Source organism: Notolabrus celidotus, chromosome 8, assembly GCF_009762535.1.
Source record: "Notolabrus celidotus isolate fNotCel1 chromosome 8, fNotCel1.pri, whole genome shotgun sequence".
Taxonomy (NCBI): Eukaryota; Metazoa; Chordata; class Actinopteri; order Labriformes; family Labridae; genus Notolabrus; species Notolabrus celidotus.
Window position 1 is genome coordinate 18,966,117 of NC_048279.1, and position 27,789 is coordinate 18,993,905.

The 27,789-nt window shown below is 38.8% G+C and overlaps 4 protein-coding genes across 7 annotated transcripts; 3 read left to right on the forward strand and 1 right to left on the reverse strand.

Moving 5' to 3' along the window:
* The first annotated feature begins 166 nt into the window (after positions 1-166).
* si:dkey-34l15.1 (thiosulfate:glutathione sulfurtransferase) lies at positions 167-2,907 on the forward strand. The gene is made up of 4 exons (XM_034689087.1): positions 167-296; positions 2,101-2,229; positions 2,452-2,614; positions 2,831-2,907. The coding sequence occupies exons 1-4, from the start codon at positions 284-286 to the stop codon at positions 2,883-2,885; spliced, it is 360 nt and encodes a 119-aa protein (XP_034544978.1). The 5' UTR covers positions 167-283; the 3' UTR covers positions 2,886-2,907.
* A 1,243-nt stretch (positions 2,908-4,150) lies between these two features.
* Positions 4,151-13,412, forward strand: zgc:195212 (DUF4554 domain-containing protein). 4 transcript variants are annotated; one of them, XM_034690942.1, is made up of 14 exons: positions 4,151-4,370; positions 4,524-4,632; positions 5,911-5,964; positions 6,054-6,166; positions 6,471-6,554; positions 8,266-8,321; positions 8,914-8,985; positions 9,195-9,390; positions 10,151-10,274; positions 11,897-12,055; positions 12,142-12,263; positions 12,723-12,833; positions 13,026-13,124; positions 13,240-13,412. In XM_034690942.1, the coding sequence occupies exons 1-14, from the start codon at positions 4,350-4,352 to the stop codon at positions 13,285-13,287; spliced, it is 1,368 nt and encodes a 455-aa protein (XP_034546833.1). In that variant the 5' UTR covers positions 4,151-4,349; the 3' UTR covers positions 13,288-13,412. The 4 variants fall into 4 exon arrangements, with proteins under 4 accessions (XP_034546833.1, XP_034546834.1, XP_034546832.1 ...); XM_034690943.1 differs by having other exon boundaries at positions 4,157-4,384; positions 4,524-4,647; XM_034690941.1 differs by having other exon boundaries at positions 4,158-4,370; positions 4,524-4,647.
* Positions 13,413-14,463: 1,051 nt separating this feature from the next.
* pola2 (polymerase (DNA directed), alpha 2) lies at positions 14,464-22,048 on the forward strand. Its single transcript, XM_034689578.1, has 18 exons — positions 14,464-14,798; positions 15,675-15,799; positions 15,959-16,047; positions 16,138-16,195; positions 16,301-16,410; positions 16,806-17,005; positions 17,769-17,857; positions 18,437-18,589; positions 18,953-19,015; positions 19,110-19,161; positions 19,259-19,377; positions 19,525-19,563; positions 19,759-19,832; positions 19,960-20,071; positions 20,739-20,845; positions 21,033-21,089; positions 21,175-21,301; positions 21,500-22,048. Exons 1-18 carry the CDS (start codon positions 14,714-14,716, stop codon positions 21,650-21,652), a joined length of 1,812 nt encoding a protein of 603 aa, XP_034545469.1. The 5' UTR covers positions 14,464-14,713; the 3' UTR covers positions 21,653-22,048.
* On the reverse strand, positions 21,781-27,308 carry tcof1 (treacle ribosome biogenesis factor 1). The gene is made up of 11 exons (XM_034689577.1): positions 27,273-27,308; positions 26,954-27,004; positions 26,705-26,858; positions 26,474-26,557; positions 26,231-26,300; positions 25,570-26,091; positions 25,301-25,448; positions 23,849-24,655; positions 23,615-23,776; positions 23,501-23,535; positions 21,781-22,267 (listed from the first exon to the last, which is right to left on the reverse strand). Exons 3-11 carry the CDS (start codon positions 26,849-26,851, stop codon positions 22,170-22,172), a joined length of 2,073 nt encoding a protein of 690 aa, XP_034545468.1. The 5' UTR covers positions 26,852-26,858; positions 26,954-27,004; positions 27,273-27,308; the 3' UTR covers positions 21,781-22,169.
* Positions 27,309-27,789: the final 481 nt, after the last annotated feature.

Below are 27,789 nucleotides of genomic sequence, written 5' to 3' on the forward strand. Positions count from 1 at the left end.
ATAATATATTTATATCTTGTATAACCCCTGATTTTGCTCAAGAGGTCTGAATCCTCAATGACTGCCCTTATTCATAACTTTAACTTTAATTTCCCAGCTTTTACTTTGAAGAGCTAATAAGTGTGGCAGGGTTTTTTATTGGCTGAGGACTCAAGTCTGTCAGGTTAAGTCCCGCCCTCCATCTGCGTTTCATCCAATGATTCGTCCTGAACAACATGAGGAAGTAGACGTCTGTTATTAACGTAACAATCAAGCACTCTGTGGACATCTCCAAACAACCGAAATGGCAAACACAGGTGAGTCCTTCAATATTCCACTGAATGATGAAACAGGTAAACTGTTACGAACTGTAGACTCACTTTTCGAATAACTTCCTCTTTGCTCGCTGAGACTTCACCCTTAGTGTCCGCTGAACAGTTCTCTAACACATATTGAGTTATTATTATTATTATTATCAGTCAGTTCCTACAGTAGCGCAGGTAAAACTGTAATGATAGTATATTTACTTTGTTTTTTGTTCAAGCTGGCTACCCATGATGGTTTAAAATGTTCATAGCACTGGTGCGTGTTTGGTGAGGGAATAATTCATTTACAAAAACAGTATCATTCACTTCTTCCTCTCTTAATATGCATGATGTAATACTAAGAATGACTCAGCAGACGGTAAAGGTGGGGATCAAGGCGGATGCTACCTGAGCCCTGAGGGAATGCCTCCTGGTTGCCCAAGTAACATTAACAAACCGGTTTCATAACTTTAGCCATTGACTGTATCAGACTGTGTCTGAAGGTGGAGACAGGACTCATGCCATTGTGACTAAGTGAATATGGATAATCGTGGAAACACTCAAGTTTACTGTGTAGCAGTCAAGAGCATTCTGTATTACTTCACATCATGAGCATCATTCTCCTGTTATCAGAGGTGTCAAAAGTATTCATCATTCTGGACCCTGTGGAAGTGGTGGCTGACAGGAGAATTGTGGCCAAGCTGTTGTCTCTGATGGACATTTTATATATATATATATGTGTGTGTGTGTGTGTGTGTGTGTGTGTGTGTGTGTGTGTGTGTGTATGTAAGATGATGACTTGCTGTGAGAGTAAATGTGAAACTGAAGGTTTTTTGAAGGGAAAATACTTCCCTTAAAAGGCCTTTTATTTTAACTAAGTTGGGAACATAAGGTATTAACTTTCTGCTTTGGCTCTTTTTATTTTTTTATTTTTATATATATATATATATTTTTTATTGTTGAAATTCTTGCACTGTACACCTTCTTGTTTGCTGCTGTAACTCCATGAATTTCCCCATTGTGGGACGAATAAAGGAGTATCTTATCTTATCTTATTAATCAAGTAGAAGTACAGATACTAGAGTTTAAAAAGACTTCTGTAGAAGTTGAAGTATCAGCTCAAGCATTTTACTCAAGTAAAGGTGTAATAGTAGGCCCACCTCCCAATAAAAACATGTTTCTAAAGGCCATAATGACTATAATGTTATATTAATATGTTAAGGTATCATGTTTGTACTTCTCATCCAACCACAATCAAATTCAATCTATCCGGATGGTGCGATTTATCGGGATAGGTTTTGGGGTTTTTTTGTGTGTTTTTTTTTTAAAGATGACAAGCCGGAATGAAAACAAGCCGAAATTAAATAGGAGTAATGGGGCTATTTTTAAAATGTAAAGAGTAGAAAGTACTGATAATTGCGTGTTAATGTAAGGAGTAGAAGTAAAAATTTGGCTGAAAAGTAATTACTCCAGTAAAATATAGATACCCAAAATGTCTACTTAAATAAGGTAACGAAGTATTTTTACTTTGTTACTTGACACCTCTGCCTGCATTTCCCTTATGATTCAGTGTATGCTAACTATGCAGATACACACAGAAGGTGTAAGTTACTGCATCACATCAACAGTGGTTGTTTTTGTTGGAAAGGTATGTATCAGTCATGGGATGGGGACAAAAAATGTATGAATCAGGCTGTTTAACAATTTAGGACTGACCTGTGTCTAGAAAAAGTGAGTGGTTCAGTTTTATTGGGATATTCAACAAGTTTTATCTGACTTTGCAAAGCTTTAAATGTGCTCTCTTTATCTTTGTCAGGCAATGCAGAAATCTCCTATGAGGATCTGAAAGCACTTCTGGAAAAGAGCCAGGATCTCCTGCTTGTTGATGTCCGCAGCAAAGAGGAAGTTGACAAAGGAGGTATTCCAGGGGCAATTCACATCCATGGTAATCTTTACATCAATTTAAAAAAATACAATATTGACTCCTGCTGAAAACTGAATTAAGGCCTTTTTTATGTATTTATCACACACAATCAGGTCAAAGTTGTTCTTGATTCTTTGTGCATACCGCATCAGCATCTGTGTGAGGTCTGTTTGTATTGCAGTGGATGTTGATGTGAATTCATCATAGATCTAATAAAGTTATTTTTCTGCTTCTTTCATTCAGTTGATGCAGTGGATGCTGCTTTTGCAATGGAGCCTGAAGAATTCAAGGCCAAGTACGGAGTAACCAAGCCATCATTAGATGCCCCCGAGCTGGTGTTTCACTGCCAGATGGGAATGCGAGGGGGAAGGGCCACTAGCAAAGCCCAGGAACTTGGATACGTGAAGTAAATAAGATATTTGCAACTGTACATAATAAACACACCAAGCCTTTCTTTTAAACAAACAGTCTAAGTCTACGGCATTACAAGCCCTCACTGTTTTAAAATGTGTCGAATGCCCATACAATCATGTCTTCAAATAATTACTGCATTGTTTATTGGCTTTTAGTATTTACTTTTCCAGGATTGTTTTTAAGTGTTTTCCTTTGTCTTCTGTTTCAGTGCACGGAATTATAAAGGAGGATACAAGGAGTGGTCTGCCAAAGAAGGAAATTAATTGAGATTTCTGTTTATTTCTTAAAAAAACAATGTGAAAGCTAGAAAGCAAAACTAGAGTACCATTTTTGTTTTAAATTCAATATTTTTTTACATTTTTTTTCATAAGCTTTATCATTGTTTAAAAACAAACAAAATAAAACTTTATCTACTCATTCTGAGCTGTTTTTTTTTTCTTTTTTTCTTCTTTTCGGGGTTTTATGGTTCATACATGAGAATGTAAATACTGGATAAACAAACACTGCTACTAATACGATTTACAAAGTGGTTGCCTAAAATAGATAGACTATATTTCAATAAAAGAGAGCAGTATGTGAAGTGAAGACCTAAGAAAAAGGTAGTAAGAGGACTTTCAGTATGATGTCAACAATAACTTCTGTAAATGGAAAAGTTTTAAGCCGTGAGAATAAGTTTTCTGATACAGTGAAGTTCTGAAGGAACCCACCTTTTTAATATAAATATGTAATATGTTGTAAAGGCAAACTTAAAGCAAGCCTTTTTTTATATTTTAACTTAATAGTCTTTTGTTTTATAGAGGATATGTCCTAATGTAAACAACATTAATTATTTTCGCTGTCAGCTCTGATAAAGGGTGTGGAATAATAATAATAATAATAATAATAATAATAATAATGATAATAATAATAATAATAATAATAATTTTATTTATATAGCACCTTTAACAACAAATGTTTACAAAGTGCTTTGACAAACAAAGCATGGTTCAAATTACATAGCAAACATTTCAAACAACAGGGAGGAGAAACTTTAACAATGCAAAACAAAATGCAATGCAAGAGGTTAAGAGGAATACACATAAATTAAACAGAATGAAGTGGTGGGATAATAGACCAGTAAATCTTTGTTGAGAGTTTTTTCAAGGATAAATAAATAAAATAAAATGTTTTTTGGAAAATGGATAAGTAAATAAAAGCATTAAAAGGACAATAAAATAATAAGAGGATGACATCACATCGGGAATATTAGAAAAGTGTTCAGGATAAATTAGGATCATTAAAATAATACATGAAAAAAATTAAATTAAATTAAAACAATAAATCAAATACAATTTAAAACAATTAATTAGTTGGATAAAAAATAAAATTAATAATAAAATAGAAGTTAAAGCGGTTAGAAAGATAAAGTATCATAAAAGCAAGTCTGTAAAAATGGGTTTTAAGAAGAGATTTAAAAGATGTCACTGACTCTGCGAGCCTCATCTCCTCAGGGAGGTCGTTCCAAAGTCGAAGAGCTCTGACAGAGAAAGCACGATCTCCTTTGGATTTGAGCCTCGACTTTGGAACGACCAAAAATGTCCCACTCGAGGATCTAATGCCGCGAGATGTCTCGTGATATGATATAGTATGGAATAAGAGTACTTCACAGGTTCGGTGAGCACAACGCGCATGCGCATGGTGAAATTCGATTTAGCGCGCGGCAGTTCGATTGTGACAGATCTCTAAAGATGCTCAGAGAAATACAGCAGGTAATCTCTTAACAGTGAGTTTTCAAACATGTTTTCACAGAAAGTCCCTGTCTGATTAATTGTTACCTAAATGATCCTTGTTCTATTTGACTGTGAATCCTATATGCTAGCATTAGCTTACTAAAGGGGTGTGTTTCTTTTAAATGGTCGCAGGTGTTGCGATTGATCATGTGTCTGAGAAAGCAGAAACAACAGCACGATCTAAAGACGACAGGAGGGCTTTTGGTACTTCTTTGGGCTGATACAGGAGATGCTGTTCAAAGTTTGTACTGCACCGGTAAAACTCACCTTGTTCTTCTCATCCAACCTACCAATGAAGTGTCCTAAAGTTTGATCATCCATTTAGTCACATTGTAGTAATTATCCAAGTATAAACCAGCAGGGGCGTCGTAGTGGGGGGAATAGTGTGACTGACTACCTAGGGCCCAAGTGGGGAGGGGGGCCCTTAATGGGCCTGAAATAAAAAGTGTTTTCTACTACACTTTTTTTTGTTTTGTTATTACTGCAATAAGATAACTAACATTGTCTGAATAAATAAACAAACATTCAGAATCCCTTTCAGGAATTTCTTTCCAGCTCCGTGAGATGCGCGTATCATGCCTAAAGTGGGGAATAGTCATATTTTCATAGCATCAAGTGTGGCTGAAGCTGATTGACAGTAAACTGTAGGTTTTTAGAGTTTTATTTGACTTCATGAGGTGAGATTACCAAATAATGCCCCCTTGTTGTTAATCAACAAGTCACTTAGCTTCAAATAATCTTGTTTAAAGAGGTGGACAGTCTGACGGTCAATATTGTGCAGTTACATTTGGGGAAATTGTAAAATAAATTATATTGATATGTAGCTTAGATTTGAGTCAGTTAACCAGGTTAGTTTTAAACATACATTTTGTTTAATGCAAATAAACCAGTATTATAGCAGCAATGTTCAATTTTGTAGGGTTGGCTGTGGTGATGGGGACCACTGAGATATCTTTTCAGGGGTCCATGAATTCCTGGCACACCCCTGTAAACCAGTCTTGCTTTAACGACAGCGGATTATCCCAGTGGAAGAAGTCGCTGCAGCACTGTTCAGTGATGTGTTTACTGTGTATGGTTGGAGGCGCTAACTATCCATATTCAACTTCAAATTATTTCAGTCAAAATGGAAATTCTTACAGTCTTCTGCCATCCATCCATTGTGAATAAAAAAACAGCTGAAAATGAAGCACTGTGTAATGGAACCATGGGTATTGACTGAATTTCAGAGGAATCTGACAAATAAAAGAGAGAAGACATCATTAATAGGAAAAATAAACAGTTAAATTGTCACCTCAAGGCAAGAGTACAGGTTTACTTGCATTCAACTCAGCCTGTACTTTACTACTTAAATGTTGATAGAAAAAACTAAATCTGAAACTGGTGCTGTTTTTCTCATTTAGCACAAAATACAATGCAAAGTTATTATTATTATAATAGCTGATGATTTCCCTTCATGACATGGTAAGACAAATGACATATCGCCCGAATTGTCATAACTGTGTCAACATTTGTGGTACAGTTGCAGCCGCTGGTCTATGGTGCGCAGGGATTAAAATGGAAGAACTACAACCTGGTATGTATATATTCAACCATCTTACATGGACACACAACAGGAGCTTTTAATGCACTAAATCAACTCATTTACACACATTGTTTTGACAGATTTGAAAGAGAGCATGATTGACTGTGACTGGTCATGTCCACAGCCCGACCCTGAGGAGCTGTGTGCATTTACTGAACTGTACGGTTCTCTCAGACTGCTTCTGTCTTTTCAGGTAAAAAAAAAAAAGTTAGCCTTTACTAGCATACTAAGTCATTATAAATAATACTAATACCTTAATACTGAAATAAAGATACTCATACTGAAACCAGACAATTATAAAATGGTGTTTTGGATAAATGTCACAAGATATCTGCACTGGGTTACTTTACAGTCATCAAAAGAAGATACTAATCACCCATCACTAATTTATATCAAATTCAGCATTGGTTTTAAATGTTATATTAATAATTCAGAACATGATGCTTTATGGATGTTAGTGACTTTTTGTGTATGTCTCTATCTTGTGTACTGTCCAGATGAAAGATGTCACTCTTTTTAGCCCAGAGTGGTGTGCTCACATAGAAGCGATCCTGCACACATTCAGTCTGACCAATGCAAGGGTAGGATCTTTTCCCCTCTGATACTCATTCACAATATTCTTACAAAGTACACTACCGTTCAAAAGTTTGGGGTCACTCAGACAGTTTCGTGTTTTCCATGAAAACTCACACTTTTATTTATCAAATGAGTTGCAAAATGAATAGAAAATATAGTCAAGACATAGACAAGGTTAGAAATAATGATTTTTATTTGAAATAATAATTTTGTCCTTCAAACTTTGCTTTCATCAAAGAATGCTCCCTTTGCAGCAATTACAGCATTGCAGACCTTTGGCATTCTAGCTGTTAATTTGTTGAGGGAATCTGAAGAAATTTCACCCCACGCTTCCTGAAGCACCTCCCACAAGTTGGATTGGCGTGATGGGCACTTCTTGCGTACCATACGGTCAAGCTGCTCCCACAACAGCTCAATGGGGTTGAGATCTGGTGACTGCGCTGTCCACTCCATTACAGACAGAATACCAGCTGCCCGCTTCTTCCCTAAATAGTTCTTGCATAATCTGGAAGTGTGCTTTGGGTCATTGTCCTGTTGTAGGAGGAAATTGTCTCCAATCAAGCGCTGTCCACAGAGTATGGCATGGCGTTGCAAAATTGAGTGATAGCCTTCCTTATTCAAAATCCTTTTATCTTGTACAAATCTCCCACTTTACCTGCACCAAAGCAGCCCCAGACCATCACATTACCTCAACAATGCTTGACCGATGGCGTCAGGCACTCTTCCAGCATCTTTTCACTTGTTCTGCATCTCACAAATGTTCTTCTGTGTGATCCAAACACCTCAAACTTCGATTTGTCCATCCATAACACTTTTTTCCAATCTTCCTCTGTCCAATGTCTGTGTTCTTTTGTCCATACTAATCTTTTCCTTTTATTGGCCAGTCTCAGATATGGCTTTTTCTTTGCCACTCTGCCTAGAAGGCCAGCATCCCGGAGTCGCCTCTTCACTGTAGACATTGACACTGGCGTTTTGCGGGTACCATTTAATGAAGCTGCCAGTTCAGGACCTGTGTGGTGTCTATTTCTCAAACTAGAGACTCTACTGTACTTGTCTTCTTGTTCAGTTGTGCACCGGGGCCTCCCACTTCTCTTTCTACTCTGGTTAGAGCCTGTTTGTGCTGTTCTCTGAAGGGAGTAGTACACATCGTTGTAGAAAATGTTCAGTTTCTTGGCAATTTCTCACATGGAATAGCCTTCATTTCTAAGAACAAGAATAGACTGTGGAGTTTCATATGAAAGTTCTCTTTTTCTGGCCATTCTGAGAGTATAATCGAACCCACAAATGTGATGCTCCAGATACTCAACTAGCTCAAAGAAAGGCCAGTTTTATAGCTTCTCTCACCAGCAAAACCGTTTTCAGCTGTGCTAACATGATTGCACAAGGGTTTTCAAGATGTTTCTAATCATCCATTAGCTTTCTAATGCGATTAGCAAACACAATGTACCATTAGAACACTGGAGTGATGGTTGCTGGAAATGGGCCTCTATACACCTATGTAGATATTCCATTAAAAACCAGACGTTTGCAGCTAGAATAGTCATTTACCACATTAACAATGTATAGAGTGTATTTCTGATTAATTTAATGTTATCTTCATTGAAAAAAACAGTGCTTTTCTTTCAAAAATAAGGGCATTTCTAAGTGACCCCAAAGTTTTGAACGGTAGTGTAGGTAGCAAACATTTCATTGTCTATTTTTCTTTTTGAATCACAGGTGAAAATCCACCTCAAATTCAAACTCGGTCAGAATACCTTCCAGCGAGAATTTAGGTACGGCTGCTAACTATGCTCACACAGCTCAAAGCTGTATATTATGATGAATCTAGCACTTTCCCACTCCTTTAAGATGACTTCATGACAAAAAAATTGGCTGATGTGTTTTTTAGTGAGTCATTGGTTTGTTCTGTGTCACTCCAAAATGTATCTGTATTTTTTAGAAAATAAGCTAAAGGGATAGTTTGGTTTTTTGAAGGGGAGGTGTATGAGGTATTTTTCATAGTCAGTGTATGACCCTCAGGGGATCCCTGTCAGCTCAGCAAACACATGTGCAAAAACGACTTGGCTTTCTCACGGCAAAGTAAAGCACTGAAAAGTATCCCAATAGGGCGTACCGACCTGCCGGTTTCTGAACAAAGGGACCAAGCTGACCAGGACTCCCTGTGAGTAATACAATTACTTTTGACAAGTACCTCATACAACTCCATAAAAAAAACCTCCCTTTAAACTTTAAAGGAAAAATTCATCCTTCACATTTAGAATACAAAGACATCAGCTTTTCAGTTGCACCCTTCATGTGTCCGTTTTAGTAATAGTAACATTAAAACAAACACAAATGCTCACTGCTACACTTTTGCTCTTGTAGAGGGAAGATAAAGAGGAGAGTTGCATGGGCAGGCCATCCACCCCCAGTCTTGGATGTCACTTGTGTTACACAGTCAGTAATACTATCTTTTTTGTGTGTAATGTGTAGTTTTTTGTGTGGATCAAAGTTGTCTTCCTTCCAGTAAATAAACAATGGAAGCTAAAAAAAAAAAGAATACTCATCTAGTTTTGTTACAGATTAATATTGAAGATTTAAGGAGACATAAGCAGGTGTGTTGAATGTTGTATATTGAAAGTGATTGTCTCTTCCTGGGTTTAAAGGCCTCCAGATTGTGTAAAGAAAGGATGCTGGTGTCTGGGAGGTCACCCTGTCTGTGGAGGCCAGATACCACTCAGTATCCCTCCTGCAGCCATGGATCAGGGCCTGTTTGGGGAACTCCGCGTCCAGCCTGTCACACTCCTGAGCCCCTGTGTGCTGCAGTACCCACATCTGTCAACACAGCTGACTCGCATCCAAATATCCTTTGCTGATAAACGTGGAAAGAATTTCAAGTTAACAGATATTTTGAGAGTGTGTGTGGTGGTGGGGGTGGCCTTTCTTATTTTTTAGTTGAGGACGTGGTTGAGCTCACATCATGGGACTGTGACGAGGCTTCCAGCTGAATGTGAAACCAGGGATGGGGGTCAACACCTTCAAGTCTGTGGTCATGGGACGCAGCTGGAAAACAGTGTATTAGTCCCCTTGGACTGAGGCTGAGTTCATCCTCCAAGTGATGATATTGAAATATAGCAGGGTTCTGTTTGTGAGTGAAGAAGGGCTGATAAAAACTATCTTTTTATTTGTTTTAGTGTGTGCTCATTCTTGGAAAATATTTGTTCTTGTGAAAAAGTTGTTTACATAGTTCTTTAGAGAATTAGGGTAAAAAAAAGGAACTAGAGAGGAGTTAAAACCCTGTGTACCAACACGATTGTTAATGTCATGATAGAGTTTGGAAATAAATAAAAATGGTCAGACATACTGACACTTGTGGGTCGATGGAGGCAGTTTCTTAGAGGCTTCAGTTGGAGCTTGTGAAGTAAAATAAAAGCATACAAAGAAAATTAACCTTAAAATGACATTCAAAAATATATAATTGAAGAGCTAAAAAAAGGGTGAAAGAGAGAGAGAGGGAGGAAGGTGAGGAGCTATTTAATCTGGGCTGAAATCAGTAAAACCGCTCCTCCTTCATGTTCAGGTATCTAAAATGTATTAGTCCTCCTTGACTTCTTGTGTTCAGGTTTTGGTATACGGCCCCAGTAATGTCCCTGTCGCAGGCCCCTCCATCTTCTTCCAGAACCTTCCTGCACATCTGGACTGTCAGGAAATGGGCCTGCACAGCCTCCACTGCTCCTTCTCTAAAGGTAGACAATAACCACAACACACACTGATTGCAGGGTCACATCTTTTGCGTTAGTATCTGTAGCAGACATGGCCAGTTTTCTTGGATGGGATATATGTTGATCTTGAAGTTGGTCTGAAGTCAAGGACAGTTAATCCTGTCCTGAAAAGAGACACCCTGAAACCTTGGTTACCTCGTTAATGTGAGGCCTGAATGGAAAAACACTAACTCTTACCACCTGTGTTTGTTTATTGGAGAATATACACACAGCCCTGTCCTGAAGCATCCTATAAAAACTTTTAATGGATCACAAAAGCTAGTAATTTGAATTAGAGGAAAACACTGACGAATAAAACTAAAAAGAACAATGGGCACGCAAAGAAAACATCCAGGAAAATAAGTTAGAGGGACAACAACTGAAGAGGAAGGACTTCAGTACTGCATATCTGGGCTTCAGTGGTGAAAAGATTATATCCACATGTTACTAATCTGCACTAGTTGTTTATGCTGATTGCAAACATTTAGCCCTGATGCAAAAAGTAGTGTAGCATCTGCAGTAAACAGTTCTCAGAGCAAAGTTGGGATGTCGGAACATTCTTGAACCGTCTTTGAGTTTGACACTACACTCCAGTTTTCATTTCACTTCTTCCAATTTGTAATATATCTACTTCCACCATAGTGGCTTAGTGTTGCCAGTTGCCAGCATATAAGCACACCTTGAGTTTTCATTTAGTTTTCACAAGAACATTGAAAACATTTAGAAGCTGTTATCAACAATGTTGATTTAACTGTCCCAAACCTCAATTTTAAGCTGCATTAGTTTTTTAAAATATCATATGTATTTAAATATGAAAGTGGTTTCTCTTAATTTACTCTATAAACAGGAGTTTGATCTTGTATTGAATAATTCAAACAATCATTCAACAATCAGCCAGCCTCTAGTTCATAAATTAACTTTTAAATTGACCCTGAAATACATTTCTTCCCGGTAGTCAGTAAAGTTGTTTTAAGACTAGCTCTAAAGTTGAATCCTTATCTAACTTGCTGTTAAATGCTTTTCCTGACATCAGACTCATTCATCACCGATCATCACTTCATGCCACAGACACTAAGACACAACATATTAGTCATTTCATGATAAAATAAAGAATTGGACGATTTCTTAGAGTCTTATCTTGCATCATAGGATTTTTTTTTTTTTCACACAGACTGCACGATGAATCACAACCAAAACTGAAACCCCATTTCTACATACAGCTCATCAGAGTCATCTTGTTCATTCACAAGACACAATAAAAGCTATAGGCCCTGTAATCCTTATTCACATTACAGACGTGAGAAGACAGGATCCCATCAGGCTGATGTTGTTACTGCATGTCCAGGAAATTAATTCTAAGTAATTTCAAGTTTTATAGTTAGAGCTATAAAAACAAACTTTATAGCAATCACTTGCCTAATCCTTAGGTGCGTCCCTCACATCCTCAATGTGACGCATATTTCATGATTTTGCAACCCACTTCTGTACCAGTATAGACTTGCGTGTGTTTACTGTTAAAGTGGAAAGCATCACTAGTAATTATGCTCTCTTTTTGTTTCCTCTCTCATTTCTATTTCACAAAATATATCATTTAACATCCTCTGCAGATCTTGTGCACAGCAGTGGCACTGTGTACACTGTACAACAAGAAAACTGTGCAGATCCAGATCAAGAATCAAATGTTCCCCGAGTGCAGCAAGGCCTCCTGCTCCTCCTCTTCCTGCAGCACAGCGACCCTTTCACCAGCCATCTCTCTGATATTATGGGTGAGGGGCAGCCCGCATGTATCATCCAAAACGCTACAATGGCATTAATAACTATTACTGTTTTGATGTCTATCTGTAAATCTCAGTCACAGAGGCACTGATAGAGCACCACCTGGAGGATGTTCTGAAGCACAACAGGCAGGCGTTAACATCAGTCCTGCAGACTGAGCTAAGGAACACACAGAAAGCCCAAGAGCGCAGACAAAAAGCAAGTCTGAGATACATACTGAACTACCAGAAACATCTCTCTTTTATCATGTGCTACTGTTGTTGTTGTTGTTGTTGTTTTTCATTGTTTTGGTTATATTTTGATGGTGTTTGGTGAGATTTCTTTGTTATCTATCAGTGTAAAAATGTCCTACAAAAGTTTTGATGATCACTTAAGTACAAATGTCTTTTTTTTATCAAACGAAGAACTCGTCAAATTTTAAGGATTTGATGCTTTTCTAGCACTTTGACCACTCTATACTTAGAAAAATAACATCTGTGTTTAATACTGTTGCTTGACAAAACATTTAAACACTCCTTTGAGATGTTGGGGATTCAATAATCATGTTTTTTATTTTATTTTGCCTAATCAATTCATTGCTTTGTTGGAAAAAAAACACATTAATGAATGTAAGTTGTTTTAATGTTGTGTTTATGTGTGTTTTGTGTGGTGTGTCAGCAACAAGATAAGCTGCATTCAGCTGCTGAAGTGATTCTCAGTTCATCCATCAGTATTGTGAGTAGCAGCAGTAACGTGGACTTCAGAAACACCTGTTTGAACTGCATGAAGGTAAGAGATGAAGGGATTTAAATGCGAGAGGTTCACTTTTGCAACTCATACTTTAAAAGACACAACTGGTAATTTCCTTGTACCACATACCACATTTTACATTCATTTATTACATACAATGAGGACTAAACATTTACAAGTTCTGATGGAAGGACAAAAAACATGTGCAACTACAATGTATGTGTTTGTCAGGTGCGTGACACTCATGACTTGTCAGCCTCCCTACGTGAATCACTGCGGAGAGTCACAGTGTGGAAATTTGTCTCAAGGGTTGGATGCTACTCAAATAGGGTAAGTGGGATGTTTGCTGTACGTAGAAACTAATCTGCTACTATAGACACACTTCCTGTGAGTTAACCTATCTCATTTTCAATACATAATCTGAAATCATTGTTTCTTTAAACAGATGGAAGAACATCTGGAGAATGACGAGCCAACAAGAACAGAAATCTGAGAATGTGTGTCTTGAAAGAGTTCTGTTATGGGTGAAGGCTGCTGAAGCAGTTTACATTAGTTATTTGTTTTAAAGCACAGTGTGTTGTGACTGTGCAAGCAAAATAAATACTTGTTTAAACTTTCTTTTGGATAGGTACACTGTATTTATTGCTTGATTGTTACAGTAGATTTAAAAAGGGGAACCATAACAAAATAAGTTTGTTTAAAGCTTAATGATCTAAGATTATCCTGTGTTTATATTCTTTCATGTATCAACCTAAAACATATTGTATGTTACAAAACTATGAATTTGTTTTCTAAAATGTTCTACAATTCATGTGTACGTCAAAATTGAAATTGTGAGGTTTCAATATAAAAAATAGTTCTGTAAATCACGCCGTCTGTTTGTGGTTATTAGAGACGTCAAGCTGGGTTAAAAAATATGTTGATAATGTAATAGGAAGCTACATGAAGAAACTAATTTAAAAAAAATTAATCCAAACACTCCATAGGATGGCTCCAACTCATCCAGAACACAGCAGCTAGAATCCTGACATACAAGAAAATATGACCAAATCACCCCTGTCCTCAAAAAACTTCACTGGCTACCCGTTCAATACAGAATCCATTTTAAAATCCTATTAGTAGTCCATAAAGCACTCAATGGTTCAGCTCCCCAGTACATATCTGACTTGCTCACGGTGTATAACCCGACCAAGATCCTTAGGTCAGCAGGTGGAAGTCTTTTAAATGTACCCAGAGTCAAATCAAGGTCCGGTGAAGGGGCCTTTAGTTACTGTGGTCCATCTTTTTGGAACAGCCTGCCTGCTGACCTCAGGTCCATCACTACTGTCTCCACTTTTAAAAAAAAAGACTCAAAACATATTGATTTTCTCAAGCATATAAGTGATATAATGACTGTTGTGACTGGATGCATGTGCAGCAACAATTGCTGTTTGTTTGATTGCTGTGTCTGATGTATGTTGGATGTATCTATTGTTTTTCTGTTTTTATTTATTCTATTTGGAAAAATTGTTTTATTTTTTTTTAATTCTCCATGTAAAGCACATTGAACTTATGTGTAATGAAATGTTCTTTATAAACAAAATTGTTATTGCTGTTGCTATTGTTGTGTTAAACACTGAAGCGTTAAAGGCTTTTATTTTGTTGGCACGATCAACTTCCGCTTCTTTTGCTGTGACGCAATTTCCGGCCGCCAACACTGGAAGCATTTTTTCGCGGTAAAATGAAATAGAGACATCTAATGTCAGCTACGAGTTCTCTTATCTATCACCTAACGTGCTGTTTACCTGTTGCAGTAAGTGCTCAGAAGTCGTTTTAAAAGAACAAGAAGGTTTTTCACGATGTTATGAAGTGGGAGAAAAGCTAACAGAAGCTAGCAAAGTCTCATCAAAACAAGGTTTTGTAGACAGCAGAGAAAAACAATGGCAACAGTAACAGCAGAAAGCCTACAGTCGGAGCTGGAAGTGTTCGACATACCCTGCCAAGATGAGTCCATCCTCGACAAGAGTAAGTTATTGTGACCTTATTGTTTTTAACAAATGGCTATTATTTCTTTCTGCGGGCTAAAAACAGCTTACAAGTAAACTGCCTGTAACGCTTTGCCCGTGTACGGTCATGTGTCATTGAAGTAGGGTTACCAACTTTCTCACTGCTAAATAAGGGACAGGTTCACGGTGCCATGGTGGTGTGAGCATGATGTGTGAATTCAGCCTATATTCATATTCTGATTCAACTGGAAATGCAGAAAGTGTGTATATTCCCTTTAATCCTTACTGTATCATTATGTAACCTCATATGAATACACCTCAAAGAAACTACAATTTGGCTCTTTACATAATAAAACAGGCAAAATAAAAATGTAATGCAAAAGACAAGTATGACTCACCAAATGTACTTTTTCCATGGATACTTTTTGCTGCTCTTGACTGACTCAAGCAGTCTTTTGTCCTTTTTGCACAGCCAGAGAGAAGTCCTTACATGACAAGTTACAGTTTGATCAGCTCTGTGCTGCATCTGTTTCTTGAGTCTGACCATTTAATGGCCATCAGAGAGAAAATCCTCTCAACACTCTTTTGTAGGACTTGTGAGGGGGCCTGTGATTGGATGACAGGCGGTGTGATTGGCACATGATCTGCCGTTTTATCTGATCCTGGGTCTGTAGGGTGCAGTCTGCTGTATTTACAAGAGTTAATAGTCAATATAGGGACAATTGAGGTCCTGTATGAAACAAACCAATTTACGGGATGTCCCGGCTAATACGGAACAGTTGGCAACCCTACATTGGAGGTGTTATTCACTGATTCCTCAGTTTGCTGTTTCTGTTAGATACATTTTACATTTCTCCACCTTCTCCCCTTCCTCTTGTTTTGTTGTGTCCCTCAGTGGTGGAGCTGTGTATCTGTAACAGGATTCAGGCAGATGAAGTGGTACTGGAGTGGGTGGCCTACAGCACCACAAAAAAAGGACTCAAGCTCACACTGGTCACCCTGGAGCAGTTCGAACATGAGGTAAACATGAACCACAGTACTGCCTGTTCTTATTTGAAGTTATTTATGTAATAGGCCTACCAAACAATTCACAGAAGTTCCTTTACTGTGCATCAAAGTCCTTAATGAGCACTATGGGGCTTATGTATCTCATTTACAGTTTGTAACTTTTGTTTGCAGGTGTTAAACAAGAAAAAGAAACCAAAACCAAGCTTCAGAAAAGAAGACAATTTTAACAGAACCAGAGACATCAACTCATTACAGGACTTGTATCCTTCACAGTGGTCTCTTATATGTGACCTCTATTATTGTTGTGCAGAATTGTTTATTAGTTATAGTCCCTGACATTGTTTGTTCAGAATCAAAGCTGAAGAAGAGGAGGAGAATCTACTGGATGCCTACTCTACTCCTGGCAAGGTAAGCTTCCACTCTTGAATCCAGGTAGTATTGTTGAGATGTACACTTATAAGCTAGATAAAAAAAGATGCAGGGCCTGTTGTGAGTTTGGATGTGTGTTTTTAGGGCTCTCAGAAGCGGGCACTGACCACTCCTGAACACCCACAATCAAAAAGAACAGCAGCTCTGCTGACCAGCCCAGGCCTGCTGCTGTCTCCTGCCAGCTTTTCCCCCAGGTATCCAGAAACAACTCAGACAGCCGGTCATTATACTGCAGGACAAACAGATGATACTCACAGAGTCTTTCTTTTGTTTTCATGTTGGTTCAATCTTTTCAAAAAAGATCAACAAACCCATACAACCATCTTAAAATAACTTTCTCAAATCCACTAAGGAGTTAACATCTGCTTCTATGTCCCTGTGACTATTTTTCATTAATCTTATATTAATAGACATTAACCCTACTCACAATAAATCTTTCTCAGAGTAGATTATACGTTTGTAAACAAATTTCAGATAATATTTGAAATTAAAAAAAAGAAAACTACATTGTTACAAACTTGTTGTGCTTGTTGGATATTTTCCACTCTGATCTGACTATTTCCTTTCTCCACTCTTTTTTTTTTGACAGTGCAACACCATCACAGAAGTACAGTCAGCGAGGAGCCAAAGGGGAGGTGGTTGTTACATTTGGGACCGTGCAGGGAACTCGCTGGGTTGGCAGGAAGGCTTCAGGTTCAGGTGTCCAGCTCGAGTTGCTGGAAGGGCCTGAAGACTCCCTCCGCTGCAGCTACAAGTACATGTTCCAGAGGCTACGGGATATCCGAAACGGTAAGAGAAACTAACTTTTATTTATTCAACTGAAGATGCTTCTGAAAAAGTTAGAGTATTGTGAAAGAGTCCTTTTTTTCATTATTAAGCCAAAAACCTTCATACTGTATCTTCTGCAATCATTACATGCAAAGTGAAATATTTCAAACTTTCTTTGTTTAAATTTTTAGATGACCTTTAATTCAGGGAAATCAGAAATCCTTTGTCTCAAATTATTAGAATGTTTCCTAAGATCAATCAGGAAAATGATTTTACAATACGACACAATACAATATTGTGCAACTTTTTTAAAGTATGTACATTTTTACACCTAATACATGATTGGGGTTCCTCTACTACCAATAACTGCATCAATACAGCGCTGCATGGAGACAATCAGCCTGTGGCACTGCTGAGGTGTCATTGAAGTCCAGGTTGCTTTGATAGCAGCCTTCAGATTATCTCTCTACTCAACAGATTACATACAGTAGTATCATGGCCATGTTGTAGGGGTTTTGGCACTGTAGTCAGGTGCTGAAGTTGACGATTGTTGCTGATGGCAGGTTCATGATTGTCATCAACAATGTCAACTGTCGAGTCAGCAGTCTCCCCCATGATTGTGGTAACATGGACTAAACTAGACTAAGAGATACATGGTAGTTATTCTGTTTAGACAGTAAGTTATGATAAAAGCTTTTAGCTGTAGGCCATAGTTACTCAAATGACAATAGCAAATGTCTCTAAACAGTTTACATGTAATTTACATCTGTGTTTTCTGTCCCAGTGCTGACAGAGAAGATAGAAGAGCTTGGCGAGGGCCTCAGGTCCCACTTCAACATTGAAGAGTTTTCCCCTGTCTCTCTGCCCGCCCAGGTACACAGGCTTCATGCAAACAAAATGGATATTGTTGTTTTTGCCACTTCAATCGTATTAAGACTTTTTTAATTTTTACTTAAAAAAAACAACACTACAAAAGGGTGACATCACTGCTAGGTGCTGTAACATTGGCAGAATTTATTTTAAGTACCTACAATTTGCATACATATCAGAAAAAAGGAAATGAAATGTAGTCAAATAGCATTTTAAGCAGTGAGGATGAGCAGAGCAAAACCACCAATCTTATATTAAGTTATCATTAAGGATTTTTAATGACAAAAATGTTCAGTTTAGCTTGGAAGCTGAGAGATCTACCAACTTTATTTTACCCAAACCAACAGATTACGGTTTTACTTACTGACAAATATGACAGCAGACCAGTACAAAACTCCCAGAACTCATAGAATAGTCCTGGTGTTGGTCCCTGCAAGTTAAATACATTTATCTTTGGTAGTTCCTAGAATAAACATGGCTCCACATCTGTTACTTCAGCTGACCTGGCCTGCAAGGTGATATATATGTAGGATTGATCATTGTGTGACTAATCATTATTTGTTTGAATCTTTTCACCTGAAGGACAGTATCACAGTGTTGGGTCAGGTTTGCTGTGACAGCAATGGCAAACTAAACGCACAGTCTGTACTGTTGGAAGCAGGACCAGAGCAAGGTGGTCAACAAGTACCTGTTGACCTATCAGAACTTAAAGAATACTCCCTGTTTCCTGGTCAGGTGAGCAGAAGGACGCCTTTTGTTTTCATGAAACTACATATGTGTCAACTTCAAAAGTCTAGAGTGGCATCCAGCTGTGCAGCTCTTTGGGAACTACTTCCTGATATGTTCAGCTGCTGTAAATCACTAGACTAGAATGTGCTGCATGCATGAGGTGGTTTCTCCTTTTCTTGTGCACTGAGGTGTGTGCTGCAGGATACAAGGCCACCAAGAGTAACAGAGCATGCCAAGGACCTGGGCGGGAGTCTCACCCAGTGTCTGACCGAGAACTCTTACATGTGTTCAACAATTTCAAAGCATAAAAATCTTTTGTATGCATTTAGGCATTTTTCTTCATGCCCTTGTCTGTTTCCACTTCCTCAGGTGGTGTTGATGGACGGTATGAACACAACAGGAAGAAAACTGATGGCTTCCAAACTGTACGAGGTCAGACACAAGTGAACACGTTTCTAAGTGCTGGCATGGAAAGATCATATTTTTGTAAAAGCAACATGTGTTTAATGGTGATGTGTCTTGTTAGGGAATTCCTCTGCCATTCTACACATCTGAGGTGAAAATGGAGATGAATGAAGGTAAGGTGTTTCAGAGCAGATTTGATCAAATTTAGTTGCAGTTTATTGCATATTTTGTGTTGACCTCACACTCACTCATGATCTCATTTGGTTGCAGAGCCTTTAAATGTCCTGGTAGCATGTGGACCATACACTCCCTCTGACAGCCTGAGCTTTGACCCTTTGGTGGACCTTATCAATGTGATTGTCAGAGATCGTCCTGATGTCTGCCTACTGGTAAAGATTATTTTTTATATACTAATTTTGCTTCATTGCAGACAAACTGCTCACAACTTCTTCTCTGTAGTAGCATGTAGTTCACAGAAACAATTATATCATTCTTAGTTGTGTTAAAGTTTTCTAATGAAACCTTCTCTTTTTCAGCTCGGCCCATTTTTGGATTCCAAACATGATCACATTGAGGTCAGTTTTAACAGCAGGCATGCATAGTTAGTGTATTGATCCCAAAACACTCACCTCTCCTAAATCTGTTTCTGCACTGCAAAATCTAATTTGATCATCAAAAGTCCATGCATGGCAATTTGATTTCCTTTTGTTCATCAAACTCACTGCTCTGTATTTGTGACCATCTCTATCTCCACCTGTTCTCTCAATCAGAAAGGCCAAGTGACTGAGACGTTTGAGGCCATTTTCTCAAGATGTATTGAAAGCATTGTGGATGGCACCAAGAGGTAAGCCTATTGTCTCCCCTCACTGTGGATACATTGTTAAAGCTCCTGAGTAGCCTGAACCATATTTCCTTTAGATGCACCCTAATGAGGAATAATGAAGGCTTATTCCACTTTTGTTGTTTACCAGTGTTGGCTGTCGATTGGTGTTTGTGCCGTCCCAGAGAGACATCCATCATCATTTCGTCTACCCACAGCCTCCCTTCATCCCTCCACAAAACCTCAGCAAGGACCAGCTCCAGGTCAGACCTAAACTTTGTATTTCATAAAGTATGTAAACAACACAATTTGCCAGGTGTGTAGGGGTGGGAATCGAAAACCGGATCCGACTTAGAAACGGTTCCAATTGATCAATTCCATCATCGATCCTTCTTAATGATTCATTTCCCACCACGACGTCACGTCACGGTACGTTGCATTACATCACACACTCTATGACGCAGAACTCTTTCAACTTCGAGGAAACATGGATAGGAAAAGCGTTTTTCGTCTCCAAATTCAAAGTCTTTTCCTCCAGGCTCGTGGGGCCAAGTCCGGACTCACGCGGCCGAGAATGAGGTCAACCTATTGTTCAGTATGTTCAAGTTGAATATGTTCATGTTCAGTCTTGTGTAGACTTAACTTTGGAAAAAATAAAATGGTTCCTTTTGGTGCGGAAGACTGTGTAGAACTACTTTTTTCCCCCTCAAAAAAATACTCAGGAATCATTAGGAGAATTGATGAGGAATGGATTGATAAGCAGAATCAACAATGGCAATGACATTGATAAAATCTTATCAATTCCCATCCCTTCAGGGGATATAGAAATAACATCCTCATTGTAGTGTTACAGTGACACAAGTGGAAAGTCTTATTTAAACACACAACATGTTTGCTCATACAGTCTCTCTCTCTCTTTGCTCCCTGTAGCGCGTCACCTTTGTCCCCGACCCCTGCACCCTGCTGATTGACGGTGTAACCTTTGGCTTGACGTCCACAGACATCCTGTTCCACATGGGTGCAGAGGAGATCAGCAGGTGGGGACTGTTTGTAGATCACTATTTTTTTATTATGACATACCTTCATCCAGCAATGGAGCTCAACTAGAAAATTCATTTGAGTTGAAATGTTATGATGAACTTTTTAAAGTGGGAGTTGCATTGTATTATGTTTTATTTCATTACAATATTACCGTGTTCAAATTCTCAATTGATTGTGTTACAGCGGTACTGGATCAGACAGATTTTCGCGCATCCTGAAACACATACTCACCCAGAGGAGGTAGGAGTCTTTGAAGAGTTCATATTTTTGTATTTGAGTACCGACAAACATTGGTAACTCTCATACTTGTGTTATTACTCTCCAGCTACTACCCACTATACCCACCTGTGGAAGACGTCAACATGGATTATGAAAAGTTTCAGAGCTTTGGTCAGATGCCGCTAACCCCTGATGTTCTCATCATTCCCTCTGAACTGCGCTATTTCGTGAAGGTAAACACCTTCTGTCTCTGTACAAACAAAACCATAACCTGTTGACTCCTGTAAAGAATTCGGCACAGAACAGAAACCTCCAAACATAATTGATTTCACTGGATGTTAAAGGATGAAGGACTCAACTTTCTGATAGAGGTTGTCTTTTGTTTTATTTGTATATGAACTGATGTAAACCTCATCTCTCCCTGTGCATAGGATGTTGTTAACTGCGTGTGTGTGAATCCTGGGCGGCTAACCAAAGGCCAGGTAGGCGGGACGTATGGCAGACTGCTCATTCAGCGTAGCGACGCCACAGAAGACAGTAAAAAAGTGAGCCCCTGTTTGACTGCTCAGGTGGTGAAAATCTAAAGAAAATAAAGGCTGGAGCGCTCATTGTCAGCAGACACACGGCAAACTAATCCAGAAACAGTTTGCCAACAGCTTTGGAAGTGGTGTGCTGATGTAAAATAGGCAAAAAAAAAGAAGCCAAAACTCTGTACTATTGAAACATCATCCCTGTTTATTGTTGTGACAGACTGTTGTGAGTTTATCGTTCTCTGGCAGGGTCTATCATGACTGTTTGAATATCAGTCACGCTGATACAACAGCAACGACAAACTCATCAATAAATTATTGTCACACTTTGTAAAATTTCTTTTAGTCTGTTTGCAGTTTCTCTTTCTGATAAGAGATTAAACCTGTTTAAAACCTGTTCCATATTTGTATGAAAAACTGTATCCGAAAATAAAATGAAAATGCACATGTCATGCTGTCAAAGTGCAATTATTCCAGATGAGTTTGATCATTGCTGGATTGGAAATATGTACCATTTAAATATCGACAACCACATTTTCATTCTCTGTTAAGTCAGTTGAGTTCTACATATTTAGTCATAGAAGTGGTCAAACTCATCAGAGTCACTGAAGTAATCTTTAGTCGATCTGCACTGCTCCACTTGAAACATTTCCACCTCGTCACAGTTTGCTGCAACACAAAAACAAACATCTGAATTTACATCTTCATAAAATTTGTGATAAAGAACATGGCTATTATGACAATTTAAAAAAATATAAATAATAATTGCAGGCTAAGTTTTTAGGGAAGTCTCTTAGTGTAAAAGAAAGGTTGGAGCCAGGGATGAGTCAAGTACCTAATAATAAAATAATTCCACTGGAAATAGGAAATGAGATTATTCAAACACTTATTTTTATAAAAAATTCAGATAGTTGATTTACCATGAGAACTTCAGTATTACATTGTGAGTGCATTCTCTGAGGGAGCTATGGAAAACTTAATTTATACAGCCTATTTTGAAAACAGAAAAGTTCATATGGTTCCCCGCCACTTTGACTGGTGGCGAGGAAAATACAATTATCCTGGTTCTATGGACACTATTACAAGCCTGTTTGACATTTAAATGAGACTAGAAACGTAAAACTGATATTCAATTATTTCTCGTTAAAATAAGCACATCCTCAATGACATTCTTACTATCTACAATCAACAGTTCAGGTCAATCTTTGTTTGCTATACATTTGTTACTTAGCTGTAATTTAAATTTCAGATACCCAAAATGAAAAGTCAACACATTTTGAAGATTCAGGGTTACTTTTTTAGTAGTAACAACTTGATTGTAGATATGTGAAATCTGAGTTTTCCTAGAAAGAAAAATATTGCATGTATATTAAATGTTCATCATAGAAAGGAAGAATTTGGCTGAATCTGAACTGACAAATGTGAAACAGTTTTGACACAGAGAAATGATGTTCTAAATATCTACTATGTAGTCTTGATAGGAGTGTGTTTGGATTAAATGTTATAACGGCTTGACATACTACCAAACAACCTTAACTAGCGGTGGGAGAGGTTAATGAAAGTGTACTTCATGTTAGGATAGTTTGGTTTTCTTTTGATGCACTCCTGTCATTGTTTATTAGGATAAAATAAAACAAAGAGCAATAATGACTGGTTTGTGGTTAAACAGATAATTGTTGAAGACATGTTTTATGTCTATTTATAAACATAAATTCATTTTAAGAGTGTACACATTTGCTTAAATCATAATTGATTGCTATGTTTAGTATTTTATTTTAAAAGGGAATTATTTACTTTAAAATGTGCGTAATTTTCAGGAAAAAAAAGCTGTAAAAAAAAGCTGTTCCTTTTTTTTTTTAAATTCAGAGCATCTAATGATTGTTATGTCAAATCATTCTGTACCTTTGGGTTTCTGACCGGCACTCTTCTCCTTTTCTCTGAAAAATGGTGAAAAGAAAACATGAGGTGTGTTTCAGACAACATTTTTACAATCAGAGACATTCAGACACCACTCACTCTTTTTCCTGTGATTGGCCGTGAGGGGCCAGCAGATTCTCAATACCCTCCTCACTGAAATCATTTGAGTCATCATCATCCTGAGATGCTGTACTTCCATGCTCCTCTCCCTCCTCTTCTTCATCTTCAACTCCCTCAGGAATACTGTAGATCTTTTTGGTTCTGAAAAAACAGATCAGATCAAATCAGGTGCTCTTGTTAGCAAATAAGATTGTTTCTTTTTCACCATCTTACCTGTTGTCTTGTAGCGCGATGATACTGTCCTCTGAATCTCCTTCCTGCTCTGGTTCTACTGCTTCATCACTTCTCTGCTCCTCTTCTTCCCCACTCTCTCCTCCTTCCTCATCTGACTCCCCATCCTCCTCCATTTCGTCCTCACCTCCTTCGCTGCCATCCTCATCCACTTCTTCAGAATCCTGTTTCCTCTCCTCGTTGTCTCCCTTCTTTAAGTTTTTCTCCTCTTCCACGGACTCCTGTTCCTGCATCTCATCCTCTGCTCCTGTCTCATCTTCCTCCTCGGTTGTATTCTTTCTTTCAGAAGCCTCATTTTCCTCTTCGTCTCTCTCCTCATGCTCTTCATTTTTTTCACTGTTCTCTTTTTCTTCAACATCATTTTCTCCATCCCCATCATCTAGTTCTCTCTCTGTCTCCTCTTCCTCCTCATCCTTCTCTGCTAAACTTTTACATCCAGAGCTTCCACTCTCCTCTTTTTCTTTTTCATGTTCACTGCCCTCTTCAATTTTTACGCTCCCAGATTCATCCTCCCTCTGGGATCCAGACTCTAGATTTCCTGCTTTTTCACTCCCTGATTCCTCAATAGGACTCTCAGTAGACGGATTCTCTTCTTTATGACTTCCTGAGTTATTTGCTCTTCCTGTATTCCCTTCTTTCATCACCATCTCAGGCCTTGGTGACACAACAGCAAGAGCCCCGCTTCTCCTTGTCCTTCTACTGCTGCTTCTCTTTGATGAGGCATCACTTTCTGGGCTTTGGGCTGCTGTGGCTGCAGCAAAGATGATAGCACTGGAAATCCCAGATGACCTGTGAGAGGAACCGGTTGAAGAAAAATGATATAGTGATATCATTTGAGTGATGATAAAGTATATTGGTTGATTTCAATAGGAGTAGAAGATACAAGTAATTTCCATCCTTGTGGTTAGGAAAATTCAAGAATGTCAACTGGGTAGGACACAAAGAAGAACAAATGAACACAGACTGCACCACGCTGACCACTGAATTGTACTTATGTCTGGGTTGCTGTAACTACTGAATTTGTTTGTACCTGAGAAGAATGATCAAATGCACTTTTACAAGAGTTGATGTACTTTGAAATATTTTTTGTTTTCTTGTGGACATGACTTAGTCAGGGGCACGGCCAGGGGTGGCATGGGCTCCCCTTGAAATCCACTTGGACACCCCACTGGGGCCACGCCAAATTCTTAAATTTTGATTGGCTGTTGGCTTTTTCAGGGGGGGGGGGTCTTTAAATAAACTATTTACATTGTGTTGCAAAGACTGCTTAAAGAATTATTGCTGTGGGCTGCTCCTGTTAGGCAGGATTTAACGTAGACAAGCAGGTACAGAGACATTTCACAGCTTGGTGCGCTGTTTAAGTTAACGTGGGTGCGGAGAGGTCACTGAATCAGTTTGAACCATACGATGTCCTCGGTTCAGAGTGTTTCTTACCCCTGAGAGCTGGGTGCCTCTCTTCCAGAGGAGGAACTCTGTGATCTTTCTCTCTGTTCCCTCCTCTTTTTCCTCCTCCTCTCTCGGGTTGCCTGATCAGACTCCCTGCTGCTTTCACTGCTCTCTGCATGGCCACTGGGCAGACGGACTGTGGGCACAATATTTACAAACACGCAAATTATTCAAGAATCCAAAGAAAGAACCCATCATGGTCAAAGTAAGATAGAAAAACACACTCAAGTTAAACTTTTCATATCTTTGTTCCTCACCTGGTTTGATGTCCAGGTCCTGGGATACATGACTCCTCCTGCTTCCACCACTTCCTCCTCTCACTGAGCTGGATGGCCTGCTTGTTCTTGACCCCTCTCCTACGACAAGTGCATCTCCCCTCTCAGGAGGAGGCTCCTCCATGTTGAGCTGACCCCACAGAGCCCCAGAGTCTAAGGGGTGTCCAGCCACACCTGCTGTTGGAGACCAGAGGTGGTGAGGCAGCAGGGATCCCCAATCTGGCGGACGATGGACCAATGTGGAGGCAAGGTGGGGGAGAGGGAACGGACAAGGATGTGGGGAGAAGGGTGGTGGTGGTGGGACAGACTCGGAGGCATGAGAGGAAGGCTGAGGATGATAGGGTGCTCTGATGGGAAACCTAGCAGTCTGGGATTGAGGGTGGGTCAGCCAGGAAGAGGGCATGTAGGGGAGGTGAGGGGAGCCATCTTGGTTGTAATCTGGGCAGTGGATTTGGTTGTTGTGACTTTGAGGTGCAATGATGTGTTGTGTCTTTGCAGTCGACCCTGCAATCATAAATACATGTTAAAAAGGAGCTGCAATGTTTTCTTGACAAAATTACTTGCTGATTGATTTTTGAGACACAAAGTCTGAAAGCAGTCTCATTGATGATTCGAATGCTGAGAGGTAAGGAGAAGAACAAACCCTGTGAGAGTAAAAGTCGATCTGATCCTCCTGGGTTCTTTAGACATGACCGCAAACAATCCTCCATCCTCTGTTAAAGAAAAAATGGTTTTATTCAATACTGACACTGTTGCATTTATGGTGATGAGTCTTTTTCTTACTGTTTTATTGAAAAGCAGTGACAATGTAAATCTTGTGTACATCAAGCAAGATGAGACAGACAGTTATGATGGTCTATATAACTGCAAGCTCTGATTTTTGTACCCTTTTCTGAGCAGCTTGTGTTTGCTCCTTGAATTGCTGCTCCCAGCGTGGGGAGTTCTCCTCCAGGTAGCGCTCATACTCTTTCTGTAGAGGTCAAGGGTCAAGAGAAAGGTTCAAGAAAGGTAAGACTGTAGTACAGATGAGAACTGTAAGGTAAGAGACATTATAGTAAAGCTCTCTTTCGTAATTCTTCCTGTGCATGTTGCTCTGCATGTTTCTATTTCTGAGTACCCGAATAGTTTTCATGGTAGCATTGAGGGTCAACATCTCTCTCAGTGTGTCCTGGGCTTCTTCAAATTGCTGCAGCAGCTGTCTGTTGTGTTTTTGGGCTGTGAGTTCTCTCTCCTTCAGCTCCTGCCAACGCATCTGCAGCTTCATCGCCCTGCTGCATGAAACACACGCAGAAAATCAAGTTTTAAAAACATTTGAACCTGCAGACATGCATTGCAAACTTCACATTATTTTTCTCTGGGCACTTACAGATTTTGATGACTCTGTTGAGTTGGAAAGCCAGCCTGCAACAGCACTGGCCTGTTGAGAATGTGAGATAAAGTGCATATGTCTCAGCTACATATGCAACAGACACAGGTATCCACACACAACCTCCTAATTTTTCAGTACAAACTGTCAAGATGAAAACACTTACGCTGAAGGTAATTCAGAAAAAGTACAATGGAAAAAACTTGTGGGGTTATTTCTTCACAACACCCTTCCCAGATTATAATCAATTTGTATTGTATAATAACAAAGACCAGTGTCCACCACTCCATAACTCCATGGCCCCATATAGTTATCTTACCTCTTTTTTAGAACGTGCTGTCTTGTAAAGGTGTTTCTCTCTGTATTGGACAGATTTCCAAAAGACACAACATTTTCGTTCTGTGCAGCCATGACTGCAGGCTTTCAGTGAACGCTGAGATTATCAGGGATTAAGGTCTGTGCTTTCGGGGGGAGGGACCAAAGGCATGCTGTCATCCACACATGGGTATGACATTGTTTTTAAATAGTTCTGACAGATTTCTAATGCCATGCAGATAACTTTTAAGAATGTAAATACATTTAAATATATATAGGTCTAAAAACATGTTCAATTTTACATATACAACTTCTATTATTCGTAGGAGTACAGCAAACATTAGTACCCTGCTATTTCAGGATCCTTACTTTACAGAAGAAAACACAATCTGGTAATGACTTTTAATTTACCACTGGCATTTTTGTACGTTGGCTATTTTTCTTTTGTAAAACATGCTTTTCATGCTATTGCAATAAAATTTGCTTTGGCATTTTTCTTTTCAACAATGCATATAATTAAA